The sequence below is a fragment of the Balaenoptera physalus genome, assembly GCF_965194825.1.
Source record: "Balaenoptera physalus genome assembly, chromosome: 6".
Lineage (NCBI taxonomy): Eukaryota > Metazoa > Chordata > Mammalia > Artiodactyla > Balaenopteridae > Balaenoptera > Balaenoptera physalus.
Genome location: NC_138885.1, coordinates 63583654 through 63609475, shown reverse-complemented (window position 1 = coordinate 63609475; position 25822 = coordinate 63583654). Strand labels below are relative to the sequence as shown.

Here is a 25822-nt window from a genome sequence, read left to right as displayed (position 1 = left end):
ACATAAAATGCTCTATGTCACAGTCTAGCACTACATCTGACAAGTACTACTTAAGCGCTCCAAAGATTCATGGCCAGACTTAACTTCTGTCAAGCCTGCAGTAATGTAAAGTTGCCACTAGATGGAGATTTTACAGCTGATTTGTTCTGTCCAGAAAGCAAAAATTAGTAAAATTCTAGAAATGTGCCATCCCTTTATCCAAGCTATCTGTTATTAATCTAGTATAACTTGTTTAACTATCCCTTAGCATTTTCAAGAACCAAATAGCATACAGGGCAATCAGACAAAGAAAGTAAGCTATCAGGTGAAGTTCCTTTTTTCTATTGCTAATCCTTTAGTTTTATATTTTATAATTAGAGAACATAAACATAAAGCAATAGCTTTGTTTTACTTAAAATAATAGTCTTTCTTCTAGTTTACATTTCTAAAACCTGACAATACTGCTGCTAAAAAGCTCTAGACAATCTTGCCTAAGAGACAATTATAGCAAAGTGATAAAGAGCACTGGTTCTGAAATCAGATGGATTTGTTTTCAAACTCAAGCTTCCACTTGCAGCTGTGTAAATGTGGGCAAATTATTTAACCTCTGAAAGAAAGGGATGATACTATCTACTTTATAAGAGATGCTATGAAGATTAGATACAAACATAATGTAAGCAATATAATGTAAAGAACAATGTCTGGCATAGTGTAGGCTCTCATCAAGAGAACGTCTTATCTAGGAACTAGATGCTCCTTTAGCTAAGAAACTACTCTCAGATACTACCAGAACACTATGAGCTCGTTTTCTCTCTGTTGTCTTCACTTCTTAGATTAAGAAAACCATAACACATTGCAATCCTGGCCTTCAAAACTGAAAAATAAACTACTGCCTGAAAACAATGATTTCTCATTATCACATAGATAAACATAGCCCCAGCCTTATAATCCAAAATCATCCTAAACACAGTTGTCAGAATAATCCTCCTAAAATACTGACCTTTTCATATCAACATCGTATCAATCCTCCCTCCTAAATCACCATCTTTTCTGTTGGCTTATATGATGTTGCATTCTCCTGGTTTTTCTCCTCTCCCTCTCTGATGTCTAAATGTTAGTTTTTTTCTTCAAGGTCCATTTCTCTTCTCCCCCTGTTTGACGTGATCCCATCCCCTGGCAATAAATGCCATTTTTATTCCCAAGGGTCTAAAATTTATAACCCTAGTCCAGATTTCTCTTTTGAGCACAAAACTCATATATCCAACTGACTATTCACTATTTTCACTTGGATGTTTCAGAGTCATCTCAAACTTAACATATCTAAAACTAACTGTGATCTCTCTAAACCTTTTCTATCGATCTTTTTCACCTCTGTAAAATTACCTCCATACATAGTTACCCAAAAGTCTATTTCACTCATCAATAACATACAATCCATCACCAAGGCTTTTGGTTCTACCTTCAAAATACATCTTCAATATCCAAAATGCACCTTTAATGCACCTTGAATTTCAAACCTGAATTTCCTAGATTATTATCACAGCATCTTAACTGGTCTATTTGCTAGTAGTCATGATGCTCCCCACGCTCCCCTCACAATCCAGTCTTTCCAGCAAACAGAAGGATCTTTTAAATGTAAATCTGATCACATCAAACCCCTACTTTAAAATATTCACTGGCTTGTCCTTAAAATTAAATCTAAGGCTCATTAACATGTTCTATAAGAACCTGCATTAATAATACAATCCCTGCCTATCTCTCCAACTCCATCTTGTTCTGTGGCTCCAGCCACAAACTCCTTAAAATGACCAATCACTTTCCTACTGGAGGTAGGTTATTCCATACTATCTCCCCTATTCCCACCACTAACCCCACTTTTATACTTCATATAGCTGGCTTCTTCATTCTTCAGAAAGGCCTTCCCTGATCCTCAAACGTAACCAGCCTCCACACTCATTACTCTCATAGCAATCTGATATTTTCCTGTAGAACACTTACAAAAGCTTACAAAATAAACCTGTGTGCTTGCTTACTTAATGTCTATCTCTCCTATTAGACTGCTCCATGAGAGCAAAAACCACATCTATTTGGTTTGACACCAAAAACCCGAGCATCTAGATAGCATCTGGCATAGAACAGCATTCAATAGATACTTTTTTGAATGAATGAACAAACGAATCTCATATTAGATGACAGTTTTTTTTGATAAATGCTACAATGGAGATTAAACGAGGTACTATAAAAACAGAGACTGGAATCATAAATATGAAAGAATTTAAAGGAGCAGATTACATATCAGCTGAGTCTTATGAGTACAATTTTTGAAGAGCTCACACTAATTGTTCTTCATTCCAGTTAGAATCACTGCCAAAGTCCTACTGCACATCAAACCAAAATCTCTGACAGTGAGACTCAGGCACATGTATTTTGCAAGCGTCCCAGATGATTCTCATATAAGAGAAGCACTGGACTAAGCAGAAAGAATGAGCTCATTTGTCAAAAAAGGGACTAACTTGAACAAAACCACTGGAATCAAGAAAGGAATTGCATGTTGAGGAATGGTAATCCAATGAAGGCACGGAGGTAGAGGGGGTATAGGAAGGTGAATTACGATAAACAAGTTGAGGGCAAACTGTGGAAGGTCTTAAATGACTTTATAGGAAATATGGACATTATCCTGTAGACATAAGAACTTGAATGATTTTTAAGCAAAGGAGAGATAAGCACAGAGCTTAGCAGTAACTTCGGTATTAGGAAAAATTACAGTAGGAAGAATCTAGAGGCAGGAAAACCAGTTAAGAAACAACCCAGATTTTAAAAATATAAAGAAATAAATTAAGACAGAGGAAAGAAGTGGTAGAGAGACATTTCTGGTATGAGAGAAAATTCATGGTATCTGACTATAGCTTGAACACACCTGGTACAGCAAGGGGAGGTTTCTATATTGGATAACTGCATCATTTAAAACACCATACATAAAATGACATAAAGAACACAGCACAGACAAATGTTTTTAAAAAGTTAGTTTAGGAACCCGAGAAAATTCATGTAACCTATAAGGAGATCTACATGAATAACCAGAGCTGTTGTAAATTTCAACCTGGCTAGACTGTAACAAAGTTGTGAGTCATCTGCATTTAGAGAAAGCTGGAGTCATGAGAGAAAATAGAAATCCTCGGACACCAAGGGGGGAAAGTGGAGGGGGGTGGTGGTGGTGGGATGAACTGGGAGATTGGGATTGACATATATACACTGATATATATAAAAGAGGTAACTAATAAGAACCTGCTGTATGAAAAAATAACTAAAATTCAAAAAGAAAATAGAAATCCACTTAAAGGAACACATACATTTAAAGAATATATGTAAGAGAGTCTCATAATAACCCTGTGAGGAAGAGCAGGCTTTGCTGTCCCATTTCTATTTTGTTTCCTTTAGTTTTTTAAAAGAAAAGGAGAAAGACTGAGAAGTTCAAATAGTTTTAAATGAGTTGACCAAGTCACCTAAGTCAAAAGAGGCAGAGCCAAGACCACTATAAAGTCTTGTGCAGCATGCTTATTGGTACAGGCTAGCAGGTTGGACTTCATGGGACCCATACAGCAAAATCTTAGTCAAGTCCTTAGTTTAGCAGGGTCAGGAGATAACAAACTATCCAAGGATTCTGGAGACCCATCAAACGAATACTTTAAAATGCAAAGGTAAAATATATATTTGTACAGAAAGACATAAATGCATGCAATTATAAGCGAGCACTTCTTAACCAATTATAAGAATTTATGTTGTTGCTATGTACCCTTAGGTTCTTTTTACAAACAACTGTAAGTTGTATGAAATGTATACTGATTTTGTGCTTGGAATCTTAAAAGTGTAAACTTTATTGAGGACTATCCTCATCCCTTGAGAGACAAGAAACATTAGGCAACTAACTGATAATGGGTAAAATGAAACAATAAAGATGAATGTAGAGACTTATAAAGCTCCAAAGACTATTCACAATAAGGGAAGGCTGGAATGATATGATAATTCATTTATATAAATGAATTCGAACCTGCCTAAGAATAACAATGAACTGTCTCAGGTCAACAAGGTGAATTCAGAATTAAACACTGCATATTATTACACACAAGTAAACAAATCAATGTTTTCACAAATAATTTTCTTAAATAATTATTTTAAAGGTAAACACAGAAATTAACAAAACATACCCTAATTTTACAATGTGATAAGAGTCCCCACATTGGCTGTGCACAGGCCTCAAGTTCAGCAGCAAAGGCAGCATAGTAGGTCTGAGATTCAAATTCCACATGCTCATTTAGTTCTCGCTTATTTAAGTTCATACCTTGCAAAAATTAAAACAGATATAAACCTTGCCAAATGGAAATAAACACCCATATTAAAAATCAAGTAAAATATTTCCTAGTACCAAACACATTTTAATGCATACAAATGGCATAATGACACAATATATACAGAAATTAATAAATTATTAAAAATAAAACAATCTGGTCCTTTTGGAATTCTTTATAAACTACGTTTTCTTAGAAACATTTTGTGAACTGTCTCTTTCTTATATAATATAATTGAATATATTAAATAAAGTCAAAACTATTTTAATTGATGCCGGTTGAAATTTTTATGAAAGTATTATGAGTCTTTCTTAGAGAACAGATTAGAAATTTCTAGATTAATGCTTTCAAATGCTTTTAAAAACTACACTCCTATTTCCTATGTAATAGTTTGACCTTCTTCCTAACTCTGATATGTTTTCATGAACACTTTATCAAAATACTTACAAATATCAATTAATTAAAATGAGACATTTCACATGTAACTGAATGATGTGCTATTATCTTTTAATTAGTGTTTGACAGTTTAACATTAGGCATTTTGTAAACTAAAAAAAAAAAAAAAATTAAGAAAAAATCTGAAATTGATACCTTGAAAGAAAGATACAAAGTTCATCCATGTCACTAACAAACCATGGTCCTCCAAAAATCTCTTAGCCACACTTTGATGAGAAAGGATATTAATAAAATCACTGACAAGAGGCCAATAAGTGTTATTCTTCAGTAATGCTTCTCCACAATTCACTACCACATGTAAACTATTTTCTTCATCTAAAATAGACACACACACACAAAAAAAATTAGTTTAAAAAAATAGTTTTACCAATGATACAGATTATACATTTTAGAATCAGAGTCACCTAAATTGAAACCCCAGCCTGCCATTTAATAACTATATGGCTTTAGGTATATTACATAGCTCTGAATCAATTTCCTCATCTGTAAAACAGAAAAAGACACATATCTTAAGGGAATTAAATGAAATGTTAACATAACACTTAGCACATCATTATAATAATTATTACCACATGTCTAACATATTACATGATATTTAGTTACATGTTTATAAAACCTTATTATTTTCTTGATTTTAATGATATAATGCAATATTTTCAGTTCTAATCAATAAAATGTTTTTATCCCTAGATTAATCTCATTCTATCTTTTCAATCAAATCTGTATGACTTAAATGATATATATTTAATTGCTTTCTTCTATTCAAAGGACATGTAAAAACAATTTTTAACACAGTATTTCAAAAATGAAACAACAAAAAACACACATAAATCTCTTAAGCTTTAAAAAAAAATCCTCAAAGTTTAAATACATTGCTGGAAGGAGGAGATGGGGAGGATTAGGTTTGTACAAAAACTTTACTATTAGAAGTTATAGCATGTATGCATTAGCTCTCTTGACCTATTCCAGCTTAACTGATTCACTGGACAAACAAGCCCCCCATTCCCACTGTAAAACACACTAATACCCATAATACACAGAATGCTCAAAGCGTGTAGCCTATTCCCTAGTACACAAGCCCCAAGGTATAAGCTTATCCAGAGTCTGTTTTTGCTTCTGTTCATACTAATTGTTCTTTTTACTATAATTATAAAATTTAAGTTACAAATAATCTGATAAAATATGAATGCATAAATAGAGGTATAACAAAAACTGGATCATAAGCTTTTGAAAGACAATAAAAGTGCCTACGAAAATCTTGGAGGAGAAAAATCACAAAAGTCTAGAAGGATTTTGCACTCAGATTGCTTCATGAAAATCTTTATGTTCTTACTCTACTTTAAAGAAACTGAAACTGAAAATCACAGATGCTGCTTTACAGATGTGGTATATACAAGAAGGACGACGGAGAACTCCAGTAAAGAAAACCATACCTTACAACTGCTTTGCCCAAAATTAAAAGGTTGGAAAACAAACATACATTCCTGTGGTTTAAGTTAAAATCCACCGTTTAAGATACGTATGTATCACTTTTTAACAATGCCTCACTTTAACCAACTTTTCAAATAACCACCTCATTGTCAAACTCATCAGTGAAGAGGGCTTCTACTGCACTTATTTCCATAAATTAAATTTAGGTTTCAGTCCATGAAATTACTTTACCCAACTCAAATTTAACAAGACATAAGAACAGGACCCACAACAGGATGAGAGAGGGTATAACTGAATGAGGAAGTGGGAGTAAGGGAGCTTTTATAAATTACCCACACCTGAGATTCAGAAACGCCCTCTCTGACAACTACTGCCACTGTGAGTTGGTGAGCAGCTGATGCTGATGGGACAGTGCCTAGGGATGCTGGGATTTTTTAATTTTTTAAAACATTGAGAATCACTGTTCTATTTCATTGAAATCAGAGGATGAATAAGCAGAATATAATTAATCAAAATCACTATTTTCCTGACACTGCTTTAACTACTACTGTTCTTGCGAAAAATACCTTGGAATTTTTTATGAAATAAAATGATGAGAACTTCTATTTTTATCCAACTGATACTTTTCCAAATATAGATACAGAGAGAGCAATGATTCAGTGTTAAATGCTATTCACTCATCAACAAATATTTATTGAGCTCCTACTGAGGGTCAGGTATTCTAGTAAGCTCTGAAAATAAAGTGGTAAATAAATCAAGATTTATACATTCTCTCTCTCTCCACTGAGGTTAATATCTAAGAAAACAGAGTGTGGTAAGGTCTGTAATAGGAAAAGTACAAGAAGTCATAAGAACAAATAAAGCTGGTCTACAATTCAGGAAAAGAGTTTCCTGAGGAAGTGATGTTTAACTGAGATTTACAGAATGAAGCAGAAATTGGGATTAGCCAAATAAACTAGAGATGGAGAGGAAATGGTGTTCTAAGTAGAGGAAGCAGTATAAAAAAGGATGGAATTACTGGGACAAAGAACGCAGAGAATAGGTGGCACAAATGAGTCTAGATGGCCTCATAAATCAGCTTCAGGAGTTTGCAGTTCATGTGAAGAGAATGGCAAGCCACAGAGGGGGTTTTAAGAGAGAGGACATGACTAGATGTTTAGTGTGGAGACTGACTATACAGGAGGGTGCTGATGACTAGTAGTAGAAGGCCTAGAGATGGCGATGGCTTGAACTATGGTGTTGGCATGAAGATGCAGAGATGAAAAGAATTGGCTATTCTAAGATATTCAGAAGGATTTAAATGACAGACCTGGTGATGTTCACTATTTCTACAAAGAGTAAGAAGTCAAAAATGACTCCTAGGTTTTTATGTTGGGCAACTCTGTAGATGGTTAGAGTGGTACCAACACACCGACTTGAGTGCTAATACACACATACATATATACACATACACACACATGCACAAATGCAATAGAAAAGAAGCAGGCTTGATAGAGACAGAATGGGTTTTGGTGTTGACACTGTGTGTCTGAGTTGCTTGTAGACATCCAAAGTATATAGTTTAATAAACAATTTGATATGCAGGACAGAAGATCAATCTGGCATTATTAGCAACTACAGACATTGCTATAGTTATGCAACACATGGTTTTGTTTTGTTTTGTTTTTTAACTTTATTCCTTTTTTTTTTTAAGTTAACCATTTTTTTTTAATTTATTTATTTTTGCTGTGTTGGGTCTTCGCTGCTGCACGGGCTTTCTCTAGTTGCAGTGAGCGGGGGCTACTCTTCGTTACAGTGCACAGGCTTCTCATTGCAGTGGCTTCTCTTGTTGCAGAGCATGGGCTCTAGGTGTGCAGGCTTCAGTAGTTGTGGCACGCGGGCTTAGTTGCTCCGCGGCACGTGGGATCTTCCCTGACCAGGGCTCGAACCCATGTCCCCTACATTGGCAGGTGGACTCTTAACCACTGCACCACCAGGGAAGTCCCACAACACATGGTTTTAAGTTTCATTTTAAACAGACAGTTTCATAAGACAAACTGTAAACTTTCAGGGATATGGAAAGTTATGAGTTATATTTGGAATCACAAAGTAGTATGGTGCAGAAATGAATACAACAAAGTAAAAGTATAAGGAAGGGAGCACGTACTACTAGAGGCTTTTTCCTTTTAATCTTCAGCTATTGCTGTGGCCATGTGAATTCTCATTGTATCAGCTCCTACATTTACTAACAGTGTGGACAGAATTTTCAAATACTGTCTAATGACAATGTATACAAAGGCTAGATAGGGGCTATTACAAAATAAGAAGTATAAAGAACTTGTGCAATACCTGTAGCTAGTTCAATATATTTAAAGCTCATTCCAATACTCTTCATGTAAAAACAGGGAAAACATATGGTGCTTTTAGAAAACCAGTAAATATGTAACATGAAATGTTATGTTACTTTTGAAAGAGGAAAAAAAACAGCATAGGAGCTAAAGATAGTTTTAGACTTGGCTTAGAAATAATGTAATTTATTGTTAGAAAAAATACATTTATATTTAAAGATCTTAGCAATGTTACTTATAGCTATTTAGCTTTTGGAAAATTCAATTTGTGTAAGAATTTCCAGGACAGACTAACTGCATTAGAAGGAGGTATGTGTAGAAAGCAACTAAAACCATGTAATACGATTTCAGAAAATATGGGAAAAGTGAGAAACACAGAGACAGCAAGACCAAGTGCCAAGAAACACCAACACTGATAGAACAAGTAGAAAATAGTTTCATGCCACACAAGGAACAGAGAATCAACAGTGTAAAATGATAATGAAAATCAAGCAAGATAAGGTCCAAAGTGTTGCCACTGGCTTCCTTATCATGTAGTCATAGAAAGGGTGACCATATAATTTATCATATAAACAGGGACACTTCTGAGAGTAAAAAGGACTGTATGAAAAATGATGTCAAAATAACAGGCATAACTTGGAGCTGTTCTGGGGAAAGTAGGACATGTGGCTACTGGAGTCATGGACAATTTTGGAGACAGCAATAGAATGACGGAAGCGGACACTAGATTGAGGTGGGTTAATGAGTGACTGGAAGATAAGGAAATGAACATAAAAACTCTCTCAGGAAAGATGCCTATAGAAAAAAGTGGGAGGCAGACTCATATACATCTTCCTCCCAAACATTCTCCTCTGAAATGCAAACCATATAAAATAAGCATAGCTAAACCACTTAGTCAAGAAAATAGACTCAAGATTCTTTTCAAAAGAGTAGATACTTCTAATTTTTTAAAGTTTTCCAGTTTATAAATTAAAAATACTATACTTGTGAAAAGTCCTTTTCTAATTATATAATTCTACATGTAAGAATATCACTGATATAGCTGAATGATGATAGACACTATTTCAAAAAAGAAAAGAGAAAGTAATATACGTAGCTAAATCTCTAAGAAAGAAAAGGTCATCCTACACAAAGACAGAAAAAGTACAATACAAAGCAGCTTTTAATTTTTCTTTTAAAAAGGTAAAGAGGTATACTGTTCAATGTAAATAGTGTATTATTCTCCCACTATACCTACAATGGGAAGGCAGTTACGCAGTGGGTCAGAGTATGAGTTAGACACCTAGCTTTACCACTTACAGCTAAAAAACCATAGATCACTGACTTTTCAACTTCCTAAACCACAAATGCCTCATCTATAAAATGGAAAGAACAATATCTACTCCCCAGAATTACTGATAAATTAGATAATACATATAAAGTACTGAAAAAAAAAGCACGGTATACAGTAAGTGCTCGAAAGATGGTAGCCATCATCATTATTAGCAAGCTATTATTATATATAAGGCATCATGCCCTGTACTGAGCCCTGTATAAATTTTCAGGCTATGGTATTACATCTGAGAATAGGCAGACTATCAGTATAAAGAGAAAATAGGAGCTGATATGCAAAAGGAGACAACAGTAGAAGGCAAGTCTCAAGTATAAGATCTCCCATCCAAAGAGAATGGAAAGGTCCTAAGATTTAATTTGAGGCATTATTTGTTGTTATTTTTTAAGTTTAGCTCCAAGTGCCAACAAGTTAAGACACAGTCCTATTAATGTTGGCCTGGCTGTATTGTGGCTAAGAACAAAGATTCTGACATCAGGAGATATAAAGTCCTTCTTGGCTCTGTCATCTACTAACTATATAATCTACAGTAAATGACTTAATTTCTCTATACTTCAATTTACTCATCTTTAAAGTGGAAATAATAATAACGCCAATCAAGAGAGTTGTTCAGAAGCTTAATTGAGACAACATATAAATAGTATTAACACAGTGCCTAGTACATAGCAAATACTCAAATAATATAAATTATTACAAGGAGGTGAAGTCAAGATGAAAGACCACAAAGAAATAAGAATGGGAGGAATTCCTAGAAATGTTATGGCAATTTGAGGAGGCATAAAGGAGGAAAATTAAATATCACACTAAAGGAACATATAAAAAAGGCAAGATTTATTCCAACTTTTAAATTATAAAAGTATACGCATATAAAATGTCTAAAGCTGACAGTAACAAATTCATGATTAAAAAAACAGAAACATATCTAATTAATAAGAAAATGGTTAAATAATGGTAAAGTCATATGTTACTACCTGCAATCATGAAAGAACATGTTCTTGATGTGTACACTTGATAGCATATTTTACAGTACATATTCGCATCTGTAAATATACTCACATCACACAAAAAGACAGAAAGAAATATCCCAAAATATATGTTAATATTAAGTTATTTGTGAATAACAAAATATAGGTGATTTTAAAGTTTTTCTTTAAATTTTGCTGAAATTTTTATAAATTTTTCTTTAACAAACATGTATTATTTTATAATATTTTTAAAAGCTATTTTTAAGCATAAAGGGAGTTTTTAAGATTAGTTATACAAAGTATACTTATAAAACTAGTGAAAATAATTCTGTGTTTACCTTGTAGCTCACTTTTAATAAGGCAACTTTCCATCATGTATAACAGCACAGTGACCATAATATCCAGCAGCTGACATTCTTCTGTTACCTGTCTGGCTAGCTCCTCATTGCTGAACAACTGAACACTAATATGCACAATTCTGTTAGACATTGTGTCTGATTCATGACTTTTCTTCAGTGTTTTCATAATAAAAGCATAATGCTGAACAAAAGTTTTTGTAAAAGCAACCTGTAAAATGTTTTAAATAGGAAGAAAAAAAACACAGTTTAAGTTTTACAACACATTTTCCAACATATTATACCAGCATTTTTAAGCTATGATTAGCTTGTGATGATATCCAAGATAACTGGAAAAATAATTTCAGTAATGATGGTAGGCTTACATTTGTCCTTTTTTGGAAAATTAGCAAAATACTTTGATGGTTAAAAAAATGTTCAATATGCATTTTAAATTATTAAAGTTTTAAAGCAATTACAAAGATAGTCTAAAAATACAAATCTTCACTTTGCTCACAAATATATCAATTCACTAATGTCAAAGTATGTGTCTCTGTCCTGTGCTACCAACTTTAACAACAAAATCTAAAGCCTCACTTGAAAACCATCAGAGTTGTTTATATAACTAAACAATAAGTGAGTCAACATGACTACTCCGAAAGAAATAATATCTTTTCCTATTTGATCTGAAAGCCAACCACCATTCTGACTAAATATTCTCTTCTGTATACCATATACACTTCCTCTATTGTTTTCTTAAGCAGGTATAAAGACACAAAACAACAGCATTATTAAAGTGTCACTCCTAAAGAGGCTTTACTACCTAAACCATAAGAACTATAGCATGATTTATTGTCTTTTCAGACACTAGGTTGTGCAACTTTGCCATAACCATACAGTAGTAACAGGTGAGTCCACACCCTCTGAAACTAGAGACTTCACCTATGTACATGTGTACATGAGTCAATACCATTGTGTCTTTAACAGTCATGGCCAGCAGCTACAAACTCCATGCTTTTCCCATGCCTAACCATACAATCTAAATTCAGTTGCCCCCATTAAACATTCTCATAGCACCTTGTACCTTTCTCCTTTAGAGAACTTACTACAATCTGTAACTACATATTTATTTGTGCAACTGTGTTTTTGTTTGTCCCCCAGCAATCCCTTTGGACCAAGTTTCATGCACAAAGGCAACCCTTAGAAATCCTGCTCTGTAATGGTGCTTTGACTCAGATCTACAATACTGTGCTTTTTGTGCAGGCCCTCTTTTGGCAACAGAGCTGAGAAATATATCAAAAAGATTTAGTATTGAAAAGGCAAAGAAAGAGGAGCAAAGTTCATAAAGGAAGGAAAAAATGTAGATACCTTATACTCTTGATCTGGAAGCATGTTGAGTAAGAAAGTCACCATCTTCTGAGGAAATTCATACTTTATAGTCCAAAACAATAGTTCTTCTAAGAAACTTTTATGTTTCAAAACATCCATTATGGATTGATCTACATAAGAAAAATAAAATTTATCACCCTAATGATTTAAGTTGCTCATCTCAGTAAACCTTACTATGATTAATAACCCATCAACCTCAAACATCTGAACGTACCTAAAAATTAAGGCTATCCTTTCAATAATTCAAATGATAATGCTAACAATATCAAGCTAAATTTCTATAATGTCCACAGTATATAAATAGTAAAATACTTAATCCTTATAATTTAATATAAAGCAGTTACTAGAAAAATAAGTAATTACTTGCCCTTAAACATAAGCCATTTATCTAAAACTTCTACTAAGATTTAAAACAATTATCTTACAAGAACAATATTCATGGCACTTAATTTAAAATAGTAATAGTAATTTTCACCTAAAAACATACTTTTAAGGACATAAACTCCAAAGTTATCTAAATTTTTTATTTTTGAAAAAAATCTTTATGGATGAATAATTGATTTCTCTAAAATTATCCTTCATAAATGAAATATTAACTTCACTAGAGAAGATAATCACTAGTGCATTGCTTACTCTAGTATACAGAAGCAGTTACTTTCTTCTGGTAGGAACATACCAGGAAACACATAGAACATTAGATATGCTTACTTGCACTGGACTCAAGATGCCCTCTTCATGCATAGAGGAAACAGGAAATGCATGCCCCTTTTGAATAAAGGTATTCAAAGGGGGGAATAAAATTATTTACTGGAAAGTCTATTTTCTAAAGCCAAGTGCCACTCCTTGAGGGTTAGGCTGTCTCTTGCTTATCTCTGCCTCCTTGCCATGCTTAATCAACAAAAAGGTCTCAACTGGTATATGATGAATTGAAATTTTTTAAATTTTTATTTTACATTGGAGTATAGTTGATTAACAATGTTGTGTTAGTTTCAAGGTGTACAGCAAAGTGTGAACTGAATATTTTTAATACTTTGGCTATCTCTTTCTCTCACTTTCTCTAATTTTTTTCCCCTCAAAATGAACTAGAAAATTCTATTAATCTTTATTGGAGCAAATTATCTTGGGATTCTGCTCTGGATCATCAGCTCTATATAAGGGCATCAAGAAGATAAGGGCATCAAGTGTCAACTATGAATGGACTGTTTCAGTGACAGTGCTTAAGCAGAGACTAGAGTTAGATGAAAGATTTGAAAAACCAGTATCACATGAACCAAAATACTCAGGTACAGCCCTAACTATATCACAGTTGAAGTAGTCTTGCAGGGTAACCCTGTAGTTTTTTCAATTAACCTTACCCCAATCCTACCCCAGTGTCACAGTTCTTCTATTATTGAGTAATGTGTTCATACCACATCTCCTCAGGTAACGGGTCTAAAAGAGTAACAACTCAGTATTTAATCACTCTCTTGATTCTTTTGTAAAACACTGAGTTTAATAAGACCTGAATCAGATATTAAAGTTAGATGTAACTTTAACCCCATGTTCGATTAATAATTAATAACCCATTGTTTTCAGAATAATAATTTCATTAATCTAGAGACACTACGATTTAGATTACAGAGAGACCAAAGTATCTGCTAATCCCCTACCTAATTCCCTTTCAGTGGTGCCTTTAGTATAAGCCGTATGTAGTAGGAGTAAAAGTATAAATACAATTACACTACACATCCCTTTATTGGAAACGATAATTCTTTATTTTCCAAATCTCAGAATTTTCTACTTGTAAAACAGAAATCTCTTCCTCCTGAAATAGATCATTCCCAGGATACGGCAATGATTTAAAAAGAGACATAAACCAGTCCTGCAAGAAATAAGGTAAAATATATTCAAAGGCACAAGCTGACAGATTCAAAGCCAAAAAAGTAATAAAATTAGGGACCAAATGAATCAGGTGACAGGAATATAAGGATTACAATTAAAAATTAGAATATAATCCACAGCACACATTGCTGAAGCCAATTTAATTCTCAAAATTCACTTGGTACTAACATGACTGAAAATTTCACAGACTACCAAAAAAATAAAACCCTCACAGAGAAGTGCTTCTGAAAATAATTACAAAGTTGAACAAAACTAGCAGTATTTATCCTAAAATTCAGTTATAACTCTCTGCAAGCTTGTATTAGCCAAAGAAAAGCCTGAAGCTACCATAATTATTATATGTCAAGCATTAAAAAAGAAAGATACATTAACTTTGTTTTAAATAAATAAAACAATCTGAACGTACCAGAAAAGCTATGGCTTCTACTAAAATGCTGCAGTTATGCTGAAAATGGCTGCAGTTATGTACAATCCAATTTTTCTAACTTCAGACATTAAAAAAAAAGGGGGAAAAACCCACAATGTCTTCACTGTTATTCTTAAAATAAATGATATCAGTTTCCCAAGATATTTAAAGCATGTGTTATGTGTTTTACATGTTATGTTATGGAAATGTGGTTAGATATGCTTCCATTAGTTACGTATGATTATTTACCTTTAAAATCTTGATTAAATTGTCATGACCTTTACAACGCCTAAACAACTCAAGCCAAATTGTAAAAAGAGATTTTTGAAGAATCAGTATGTGGTACAAATGCATGACAGCATTTAATTTAGACAGTAGAGTCCAGCCTCTGCAACTCACGAGCTCAATAATCTTGGCCATGTTAGCTGAAGCCCTCTAGGCCTAGGCCCTTCACCCTTAAAATTGCGGTTTTGAGAATAGGCAGTGATGTGTTTGTTAGCACAGTGCCTCTCCTCTTGCCTATCATTACATGTTTTATTTTCAGCTCACTTTCAAACTGCTGAATCAAATTCTTACAAAAACTAAACCACTCCCTGAACTTCAGACATTTTCAAAAGCAACAATCACTTTTTGAAAACAGAGGTTCTACTAATTCAAAAAGCCTCACTTTCTACTTTTTCAAAAGCCACTTCTTCCACATACATACTTAAACCAAACATGATAACTGATCAAGTCTTAAACCTCTATACCACTTCTTACCAGTAGAGGAAGGAAGAGAAAACAATCAATCTCAAATGCAAAAAAATTCATATAATAGAAAATCAACTTCAACATAAAGTCTGCATAAAAAGTAACTTCAGCCAGAGTTTGACCAGGCTGAAGGAAAACAATGACCTCTTACGCCGTAACAGGTATTTTCTGAACATCCCTGAAGCTTAAACTCAAGTATATGCCTAACAATCTCCTCCAACTCAGATGTGTCTCAAGGACTCAGGTAAACACATGGACAACTCTGGTAAGTCAAGGGGCCAGTTAGCCATATGGATTTCTAATTTCTTTCAGGCATTACAGGTTCTCTGCTGGGCCACGAAGAAAGGGAAAATGCGCATGTTGGCCAGCAAATCAAATTTCATGCCCTTTGCTAACAGTCTGTAAGTTAAATGCAACAACATGAGTAACTAAGTACAGACTTACAAAATGAGCCTCAACGGAAACTGCCTGCTTGCTCCACCTTCCAAGCAGTCCTAAACTTTCCACAAGACACACTTAGCACCAGAAGTAAGAATCTTTTCATCAAAATAATATTTTAACCTCTGGAGACTTTCTAACAGACCATACTAACCCAGAAAATAGACTATGTTAAGATTTGGAAATCCATGGCAAAAATCCAGAGCACAGGCTGCCAACTAATAACAAGTACTCTAGAAAAGCTTTTAGGGAGGGTCAAGAAAATATAGTGACAAAGCATTTAAACTCTGGATTTGAATTAAGGACCTACTTCTCATTAGCTGTTAAACCTAACATGCCTCCATTTCCTCATTCATAAAATAGTAATAATAATAAAACCCGCTTCATATGGTTACTTGGAGAATTAAATGACACAATGCATGTGATGTGATTAGCACTATGTCTAGCATATATAAAAAGTTCAAGGGCTTCCCTGGTGGCGCAGTGGTTGAGAGTCTGCCTGCTAATGCAGGGGACACGGGTTCGAGCCCTGGTCTGGGAAGATCCCACATGCCACGGAGCAACTAGGCCCGTGAGCCACAACTACTGAGCACGCGCGTCTGGAGCCTGTGCTCCGCAACAAGAGAGTCCACGATAGTGAGAGGCCCACACACTGCGACGAAGAGTGGCCCCCGCTTACTGCAACTAGAGAAAGCCCTCACACAGAAACGAAGACCCAACACAGCCAAAAATAATTAATTAATTAATTAATTTAATTAAAAGTGTCATTTAAAAAAAAGTTCAATATATATTACTTATTACTAATCTATTCCCTCACTACAGGCAATATCTACTTCTTCCTTTGCAACAATATGTATTGAGTCCTTTCTGAGCCCTTAGTATGTGGTAAGTGCCATTCATTCTCATTCTCACTCTCTTTCACTCTTGTTACTTTTTCTCACACAAACACCCAAAATCTCCCTCTTGCTCATCCTTTAAATCAAATTAAAGCTTTACACCAAATATGCTGGATCCAAATCAAAGATTCAATGAAGAGACAGACTATTTTTCTGGCTCAAATATGATGTTGCTCATTTTATAAAGAAAACAAATGAACAAAATCCCAACAGTAAGGGTTTTACTTGCTTTCGAGGTCCCCCACAATCATGCTCTAACAACACTTTCTCCATATTAGACAAATCTAATAACATTACTCTCCCTTCAAGTGCTCTTAATGATTAAGCATTTTTTTTATACAAGGAAAAAACAAAATATAAATACCTTTGGTGTTACTGCTTAGTTTGACCCTCTTTCTCTTGCCCAGACCTTGACTCCCATCCTGATCCTCCTGGAGAAAAACAAAATTAGCATTATCTATAGTCCTATTCATGAATTTATACATTTTATGTAAATATAAATATGCTTATAAATTATGTTAAATATAAAATATAGGCATGCTTACATATTATTAACCAACGATTTTATGTATTTGCTGTCATAAAATATATTTTAATGCTGCTAACTTTAAATTGAAAATTAAATTTAAAATTAGCATCATAATTAAAATATATAAAATATATAAATATAAAATATATGAAAATCCTTAGGATTAAAATATAAGAGTTCTTGAACTTCATCTGTGCTTCTAATGAAAGACTCTTAAATACCCCAAAATGCCAAAATAAAAATTTTCCTAACCTTATAAATATAATATCAAAGAAGCTAAAGGTGAGGAGGGAGCAGATTAGCATCGGAAGGAAGGGGAGAAGGAGAAGACGGTTAAAACAATGAATAGAGGAAAGGCTTTGAAGAGTCTAACACAAACAAAATGAGTTCAAGAGATCAAGTTCTGAAAAATAAGCATAGCATATTAGAAGCTGGAGTTGACAGTCAAAAAAATAATAATAAAAACAAATTAAAATGTGCTTAGGAAAAAAAGCCAAGAAGAAAATACATGCATTTCTGCTCACATGTGATATATCCATTCCTGAAAAAAACCTCACATTAAAAACAACAAGGCAGACTTCCCTGGTGGTGCAGTGGTTAAAAATTTGCCTGCCAATGCAGGGGACATGGGTTTGAGCCGTGTCCAGGAAGATCCCACATGCTGTGGAGCAACTAAGCCCACGAGCCACAACTACTGAGCCCGCGTGCCACACTACTGAGGCCCACGCGCCTAGAGCCCGTGCTCCGCAACAAGAGAAGCCACCACAATGAGAAGCCCGCGTACCGCAATGAAGAGTAGCCCCCGCTGGCCTCGACTAGAGAAAGCCCACGTGCAGCAACGAAGACCCAACAACAGCCAAAAATAAATAAATAAAATTAAAAAAAAATTTTAATTAAAAAAAAAAGGCTTATAGGAAATAAAAGGGTGAGGGGCAGACCACTCACAACCTATTTTGTAACCTAGAAAGTTTGTAACCAAAGAAGTAACAGAAGCAATAATCAGTACCTGGGGAGATCATTTGGATGCCCAGGCAAACATCTTGGAGTGATCTGAGGCTGTCTCAGGGGATGTTAACAACCTACCACAACAAAGAAGTGGGAAGCTAGCTGGCTGAGACAACACAGAGGGAAGAGGAGCAGAGGAAGCAGCCTGCTACTAGAGAAACCAACGGTGAGGCTAGCGATGTGCCTCTTAGGGAGGGAGCCATGGGTGCAGATGCTCATTTCTGATTTCCTTTGAATGTTGCTAAAAAGGTTCCTGCTGCCTTCACAGTTCAGGGTGTTTTCCCCTCCAGCTAAAGGATATGATTCTACCCCACTATCCCAGCTCTCCTGAGCTAGGAAAGATTGCATAGGAATCCAACACTTCCATGTTATACTGACAGCTTTTTCCTATATTTCCAAACATATATGAGCCAACTGGTATTATAAAGACATGTGGTAGCATTTTGGCACACAGTCTGTTGTGCTAACCAATTATGTTGGTGGCAGGTTAGAAGCATGGTACAAATTCCCAGACACTTGCTCAATTAAATCAAATCTCCAAAGCAGAAAAGCCTCGGCTTTAAGCTGCTGCTCTGCCCATTGGTGTAGTCTCCTTGGCCTGCGCACCACAGACTTAACTCCAGGTTTCTGCCAAGTCCAGCATCAGTCCTCAGGACCAGTCTGGGGTTACCCAAAGACACTACTTAGCTCAGTCATTCAGCATTTACTAAGCACTTCAATATGCTCTCCCTGTTAATTCCTACCAAAGCCAGGCCTCTATGGTCTACCTGGCAGCAATACTGACAGTCAAACTACACTCTCCTCTTCCTCTGCCACCCTCACCTTGCCCTTAGAGAAACTCAACCAGTATGAAATTTGGAGCCATAAAAGACAGACATAAGAATGTAAAACTATGCCACAAGACCCAGAAGGTTCTAAAATTTGAGATTTTAGCTAACAGCCATTTATGAAACTGCTCTCCCAGCCCTGAGAGAAAAGAAAAAAAAAAAAAAAGAAAAACTTCTAATGTTATATTCCAGGTTAGGATTACTTCATAATTTCAAATACAAACTTCCTATGAAAAGAGTATCCTTGATCAAGCAATAGTCATGGCAATACAAGTTTTATAAATTTCCCAACCTTACACTTTAAAGGACAAGTAAAATTAGCCAAGCAAAGGAAAGGAAAGGAAGTCATTCCAAGAAGACACCATGAATAAAAGCACAATGACAAAAGTCTAGAAACAAAGATCAGCTTGACATCATCATAGATATCAAACTCAGCTAGGAAGGGAGTTTATCTCCATCTAAACTGGTGGGAAAATGTGTACTCTTGTACATCGCTTGAGAGAGTATATAATAAAACTATTATCCTGAATGGCAATTTGTCAATACACATGTCAAAAGTCGTTAAAGTATATCTATCACTGGAACAGAAATTCCAGTTCTAGGAATTTATTCTGAAAAAATCATCAGACAAGTGAATAGGGACTATATGCATAGATACTCATCACAATGTTATTTATAATAGAAAAAAAAAATCTTTGGTTTCCAACAGCAGAGCAGGGGATTAGGTAAATAAATTATAGCACACATATATCCTATGAAGAAAAACAATACTAGAGGGCTTCCCTGGTGGCGCAGTGGTTGAGAATCCTCCTGCCAATGCAGGAGACGCGGGTTCGAGCCCTGGTCTGGGAAGATCCCACATGCCGCGGAGCAACTCGGCCCGTGAGCCACAATTACTGAGCCTGCGCGTCTGGAGCCTGTGCTCGGCAACGAGAGGCCGCGATAGTGAGAGGCCCGCGCACCGCGATGAAGAGTGGCCCCCACTTGCCACAAGTAGAGAAAGCCCTCGCACAGAAACAAAGACCCAACACAGCCATACATACATACATACATACATGCATACATAAAAAGAATGTAGGCAGACAAGAATAGCATTAAAAAAATAAAAAATTAAAATTAAAAATTAAAAAACAAAACAAAACACAATACTAGAGCACTATATTCACTGTGACCAGATAAATGTTCAAAAACTATTACTATAAATGAGAAAAAAAAAAAAACATGCTATGAAGAATAGCATATGGAGTATGAAACCATTTAAGTACTGATAATACACACAAATAAAATCTCTTAAAATATACCCCTTGCTACAGATGTTCAAAACTACCATTAGTAAGAACAGCAGGTTACTGAACAGCATATATAGCATGGAGCCATTAAAATATACTATATATAGAATCTGTTAGAATATATTTATTTACAGTAAGTCACCTCTAAGTGATAAAGTAATAGGTAATTTCATCATCTTTTTGCTAATATTAATTTTCTATTTATTCAACGATGACAATGAATTATAGCTTTAAGCTAATAAATATGTTTTTAATACTAATTCTGATTGCCAATCCTAACTACAACAATCTGCTCAAGATAATGGATTACTGTGTTACCTATTACAAGTCCCATTTTTTTTATTTTGAGAAAGAACAAAACTTTTAACAAACAGGAATAACTTCCAGTGATGGGATATTCAGGCATTAAGGAAGATGAAAACAATTCCATTATCATGACAAGACCCCACCCACCCCAAATTCATGATAGGGAGTTATAGTTCTTTCCCATTTATCCATGAGAAAACAGTACAGAACCCTGGGAGAAAATGATGGTCCAGCGGACAAAAGAGGAAATAAATAACCTCAACCCAGACAGCATTTGTACAGCCCTCAGAAACACTTTCCAAACCTTAACTAGTTCCTGGGCACAGAAGTAGACAATATTGCTATGTGTGTTTCAGGCATAAAATACATATACAAGTCCAAAATGAGAGAAGAAGACCCCCCCCCAAAAAAAAAATCAGATTCAAACTCCTACCCTGCAAAATTTACAGATGGTTTTTCAACCCAAATTAACCTTTCTTTCTTTCTTTGATGAATTTACTGGACAGATGAAAAAAAATGTGAGCTCCATAAAACGAAGTCAAGTAAATTCACAGCTGGTTAAAACAATACTCAGAGAATGTTAATACAGAATACACAAAGCTAAAAGGAACATTTAACATATAAAGTTATAAAATAAAATCCAAAGGAGATCTTGAGAGACTAGAATGAAATGAAAACAACATTTATGTAAGCCACTGTAATATGAGACTGTTTGCTTTAAATCAATTCTACAAATACAAAGCAGAGAGGGAGCTCTCAAACTTGTCTGAGAGGTGAAGGGGTGGGTGGGGTGGGGGACCTGGGCATTTCATTTGACCACTGGGGCTCCCGCGACAGTCTAGCATAGCTGCTAAAAGGCTAACAAAAAACCTTGGGCCTTAAGGAAGCCACAACATGCTTCATGACAAGATGTCCTTATGACTCTATACCAAATCAGATCATAGATTTTAAAAGGGAATAAACAGATGAAAGAGCTATGAACAGCAGGGGTGTCTTAAAGGGGTGTCTTATGGGAGTAAAAATTAAAATATTTCTACAGGGGAAAACAAGAAGAAATGTGTGAAAATTGTAATATTTAACACAGTATTGAGAAGAGATTCCTAATAATTAGAGCTATCAAACAAAGGAACAAGTTGCTTCATAAACTGGGTAAGCTCCCAACCACTGGAAGTGTTTATGGAGAGGGTTACCAATTGTCAGGAATGTTGTAAAATCAATTCCTAAACTGGAAAAGAAATATATTAGATATTTCTAAGGCCTTCTCACCAAAAGTTTCTGTGATTCCCCACCCCACCCTTTACCTTTAATGTAATTTATGATAACTAACTAATTAAAATCAAATCTTATACCTCAAAATAAAACAGTATTTTTCTTTTACCTATTCATTTATGAAAAGCTACTCTGGCTTTCCATTTCAATAATCCTGCTTTTGCTGCAAGTTTTGACCAAATTAGTTTTAACTTTTCATTGCATTCTATCTTGAATAAAGGCAAGAATATCGACAGCACATCTACATAGTAACTTATTTTATTTTGTTAAGTGCTTATTTCTCAGTTATGTAAGAGTATGCAAAACAGAAGACTAGAGGTAAACAAGCAAAATTAATAAACAATGGTTATCTCTGGATAGCACAGCTGAAGGTAAATGTTTTCTTTTTTTATTCTGTTTTTTTCAATTTTTCCACAACGAACATTCATATTTTTATAGTTACACAGGGGGTAAAGTGTTTTAAATGATTTCACACAGAGATTAATTATCTGGTCATTGCACACAGAAAAATGGACATTGCTATGGTAATGGCCACAGTGAATATAATCTTTCCTTGAAAAGCTATCTTGATCTAAGAGGTCCTATTTTCTCTAAGAAACTCTCTATTACACCCACGTACATATAATTCTAGAGATAATTTTCTTCTGAACTGAATTATGTGATGTTTATAAATAAATCTAAACAAAAAAATGAATAAACACAAATTTACATTTTAAAATACTTAATGAAGTTAAAATGTGCTCCTATTTTCTTTTCTTTTTGGTTCCATACAACACAAAGAACATTTTCTACTCTTATTACATATTAGCTACACAAAAAAAGAGTAAGAAATAGTAGTATGAAGAATGTCATGTGTATAAATAGCCCTGCTGAGTACATAATGTTCTCTTACTCTAGGGACAGCAGGGACAAATACCTGACACAACTTGTGTGAATAAAATTAAGTAGACAGTAATAGTATACCCATTCAAGTAAAACTTTACAAATAGGGAAAATCTTGCTGCTGTTAGAGTTTCAAACCTGTTTCTTCATTTTTAAAACAAAGTGGTAGGACTAGATTACCCCTAGGATCTCTTCCAATTCTAACTTACAACATTTTTTAAATTGTTACAATTCCCTCTCTATAGTAGTTTTTGAGATGTCACTGCCCTCTTCTCATCCTGTCTTCCTTTTTATATAATTTGTTAAATTATAAGAATGAAATCACAAAAAGTGTTTGTTCAATAATCCCATGGGCCTGTAAGGTAAGGGTGTAGAAATTCCAATCCTTAAGACATATTCAGCTCTTCATTAAATTTCAAATATAAATACTAAAAGCAAACAATCATTTGTGCCTGTAGTTGCAAAATAAAATGCAATATGGCTTTAAAAGCTTTAACGAAATTTTTAAATGGCATAAAATAGGTTTTTGTTCAAGAACATCTGTATCTGGGTACTCTTCTTCTATCATACTCTTTCCATCTACCTTATCGTTTCATCTACTTTCTCCTTTATCTATTCCATCCTTTATTAAATTTAATTTGCTTCCATTTTCACCATTTATATATGTAAAAAGTGCTTTGAAAAGAAGTACAATACAAATTTAAAATATTAATGTCATTAGTTTTTTTAAAATATCATTAGTTTTTAAGTGAGTAGGTGGAAATTCTTGTATTTTCCCTCTAAATATATCACACTAAAACTCAATTAACTTAATTCTTATTTATGATATCTAGGCACAAAAGGAAGCTTTTTCCATGTAGGTCACTGGTCCTATTAAAATAATGTTTCTCATTTAAAAAATAAAAGCAGAATAGGAGACCCCAAGAAGAGATTAGCAGAAGAGTTACACTAATTTTATAATTTCAGTATAAATTAAATGCAAATTTATAATTTCAGTATAAATTCAATAATTTCAGTATTAATTAAATTCAAAACTATATTTTGTTCCTTAAACTGCAATGAATGCTTGTAAAATTTTATTATATCCCCTTTTGTTTTACAAAGGTAAAGATCAACTTTTTTAAAACTCTTACAACTTCAAATATAAGCTTTCACTCTCTTGAGGTACAATAATAACTACTATACTTAAGGAAAACTTTGTGATCTTAGTTAAAACCCTACAGTAGCCATTTCTAGCTACAGTGGTATTTCATTACCATGTTATAGTTTTTCCCAACAGACAAGTACCACTGAAATAGATGGAAAAATACATACTCAATTATTGGTATGTTATTTAGCTATAATCACGAGTCATTTCTAGGATATCAAGAGAATCCAGGGAAAAGAATGGCAAATGTCACATACTGGTTGTGGAAGTTTTGAAATGTATTTACAAATTCTTTGACACTCCTCCCTTCGAGAGACAGGATTTACCTCCTTTGCCATTGAATCTGAGCCCATCTTAGCAACTCACAAGGAACAGGATACAGTGGAAGTGATACTACGTAACTTCCAAGGTTAGCTCAGAAAAGGCTCCACAGCTTCTGCTCTTGAGCTACTCATCCTGGGAGAAGCCGTAACTATATGAGAAGTCCCAACAACTTGAGACCACCATACTGGAAAAGCCACATGCAGGCTGAGCTCCCTGTGCACAGTCAGCATCAACTGCCAGCTCTGTCCATCAGCCGTCTTAAATCTCCATCTCAGCTGAGCCTTCAGATGACTGCAGTTGCAGCCAACAACTAACAGGAATCGCATGAGATAACCAAGTGAGAACTGCCTGGCTGCCATTCCCAAATTCCTGAGTCAAAGAATTGTGAGCAAAACAAAAAATGGTAATTTTAAGCCACAAAGTTTAGGACAAATTTGCTGTATAGAAATAATAATAAGAACAGTGGCTTATCTACTTCACATAAAAAACTCAAGACCAGCAGGGAGGAGACCTAGCGACCATTTGCAACTCCACTACTAACTAGACGAAATTCACTTGCCTGAGTGAATCAGTTAATTCTTTGGAATTCAGCTTCCTCATCTATAAGAGAGTTAGGCAAGATGAACTTTAAGGTCTCTTTTAGCTCTAGCATTCATTAAATTTTTAAACCTGCAAATTGCCTCCTCCTGATTCTCATTTTTGTTTCGTTATATTATACAACTTTTCTATTTCTAACTCAAGATCTGACTTTGTAGCATATAAGTCAATAAAACATAAATGAATTTTTTGTATAAAAAATTACGATCACAATCTTAAAATAGAAAATTTCCTATCACTAAAACCCTTCTATGATTGGCCCTGGGTAATGGTCTTAACTTTGTACTTTTCCATACTTCTCATTTTAAATATGTGTGTGTGACTTTTATAATCAGAAAAATAAATCTAATAAAATTTAAGATATGCCTACCCTGTAATCTAGCAATTCCATATCTTAGAGAACTATTTGCACATCTGCACAAAAAGAAATATAAGCATTGTATCTTTAATTAAAAATTGGAAATCATAAAAATGATTGGATAAACTGTTGTTTATTCATATTTCAGAATACTGGCAAAACAACTACAATGTATTTGTGTGATATTTGGGTAAATTTTTAATTTAAATTTTTAAAGATAAACTTCATTACTCTTAAACCATGCTTTAATAAACTATTTCCTCTGGAAAGATGAGCAGAAATGTCTATCATATGACCTATGATAGCTCAAAACTTCAGTATTTGAACCCCTTCTACATATAAAGCACTAGGACAGAAAAC

At 34.5% G+C, this 25822-nt stretch overlaps 1 protein-coding gene across 6 annotated transcripts in view; it reads right to left on the bottom strand.

Moving 5' to 3' along the window:
* Positions 1–25822, bottom strand: part of UBR3 (ubiquitin protein ligase E3 component n-recognin 3) — a 222489-nt gene that overhangs the window by 140761 nt on the left and 55906 nt on the right. For all 6 annotated transcript variants that reach the window (XM_082465326.1, XM_082465322.1, XM_082465321.1 and 3 more), the window contains exons 6-10: positions 17294–17360; positions 12538–12668; positions 11173–11401; positions 4917–5096; positions 4185–4318 (exon numbers count right to left, since the gene is read on the bottom strand). In XM_082465326.1, coding sequence (XP_082321452.1) covers positions 4185–4318; positions 4917–5096; positions 11173–11401; positions 12538–12668; positions 17294–17360 — 741 coding nt within the window. The remainder of the gene's footprint in view (positions 1–4184; positions 4319–4916; positions 5097–11172; positions 11402–12537; positions 12669–17293; positions 17361–25822) is intronic.